This window comes from Histoplasma capsulatum, genomic scaffold, assembly GCF_000149585.1.
Source record: "Histoplasma capsulatum NAm1 scaffold_184 genomic scaffold, whole genome shotgun sequence".
NCBI classification, from domain to species: domain Eukaryota; kingdom Fungi; phylum Ascomycota; class Eurotiomycetes; order Onygenales; family Ajellomycetaceae; genus Histoplasma; species Histoplasma mississippiense.
In genome coordinates, this window is record NW_001813798.1 from 1 (window position 1) to 1,397 (window position 1,397).

Sequence of the window (1,397 nt, forward strand, 5' to 3'; positions counted from 1 at the left end):
GTCGGCTCCCTCGCACCTGTCTTTGCTGCATTTGGCTGCGGATGAGTATCCGGGGCAGCACCCCCTCTCAGAATTGATGTTGCATTCAGATCTGCTGTCACATACTTGACAAACCTCTCACAGAAGATTCGGGCAAAGTTCTGACTGACTGACTGCTTCTCCTCCTCAACCCAGCTGTCCAGAGTCTTTGCCAATCTGATGAGAGCCTTCTGCTGCAGGTTCTGTTGCTGCTGAGCCTCCTCAAACTGCTTCTGCAGTCGAGAGGTGGCCGTGGGGATGCTGTCGCTGGCTCCTTTGAGGACTGGGGGAGGCATTGTGACAGTCTTCCTCTGCCTCTTGCCAGCCTTTCCAGCGACAAAATTGGCCGGTGACTCCGGCTCCAGTGGCCTGGTGTAGGCCGTTTCGATGTCCTTGGGCGGACGGGAGGGCGTTGAGGGCTCCATGACCACTCAACCTGTGCAGTACACACACGTAGAGAGATCGCAGAGGGCGTGCGATGATATTGAACGGGTTGGAGGGTTAAAAATTATACGAAAAACAGTTGGAAAAGTGGAAAATTCAAATGTACCCCTACGTTCATGGGTAGTTGTAAGGATGAGGAGGATGGTATATTTATAGGTGGGCTTGATTATCTCGCTTGAACCGCGAACTCGTAGAATACTATACAAATACTGAACTACCAGAGGTACTCGGCACACTAAGAATATTGTATGAGGACAGTGGTAACTCTGGTATCTTATTGTCAAAAGATAAAAGACGAATCGCTGGCTCCTGGAATAGAGAGCCAGCATCTAGCTATTCTATATAGACAACGGGCAGCCATCCTCCCCTCACTCTATGAGCGAGGGTAGCCGAAGCAACTCCGCAGTGGCGCTGCATTGATCTGCCAGAAGGAATCTACTGACCCCGTATAGAAACAGGATTATCATATCCCATCAATCGGATCCTCTTCTATTGCATCCGAATGATGTCATAGGGTGGTTGGAAACCGGTTCGGACACCTGCGTGACGTTATGGGATAGATGGGATTATCCGAGGGGAAGCGATGGGCCGTGTGGAGCCGTCACGGGGCCTTGGCACAACCAAGGGTGTGACAGTCAGTAGTAGCCAATGGATAAAGAATAAAGGCATTGACAATAACAATGGTCAATAATTCAATATAGAATTATCAATCAAGTGTAATTAATGAGCATATGAGTTTCATAGAAAGCTCTATACTGATTTGCTGGATCAATCCCATTCATATTATACTTGTAATCATCAATGATGATAGAAATCTCCATTGCTTTTTATCAATTGTCTTCAAATATTTTCTGAATTTGAAATTCATTAATAGAGTTCAATTCTGAATGGTTTCTGACATATTCAACAAAGCTGTTTGACATATGAATGTAGAC

The 1,397-nt window shown here is 46.5% G+C and overlaps 1 protein-coding gene across 1 annotated transcript; it reads right to left on the reverse strand.

Annotated features, from left to right (window-relative positions):
* Positions 1-105: 105 nt before the first annotated feature.
* HCAG_09295 (predicted protein) lies at positions 106-443 on the reverse strand (the record flags this gene model as incomplete). Its single annotated transcript, XM_001535729.1, has 1 exon — positions 106-443. A coding segment is annotated over one exon (338 nt), but the record flags the coding sequence as incomplete, so codon positions are not given.
* Positions 444-1,397: the final 954 nt, after the last annotated feature.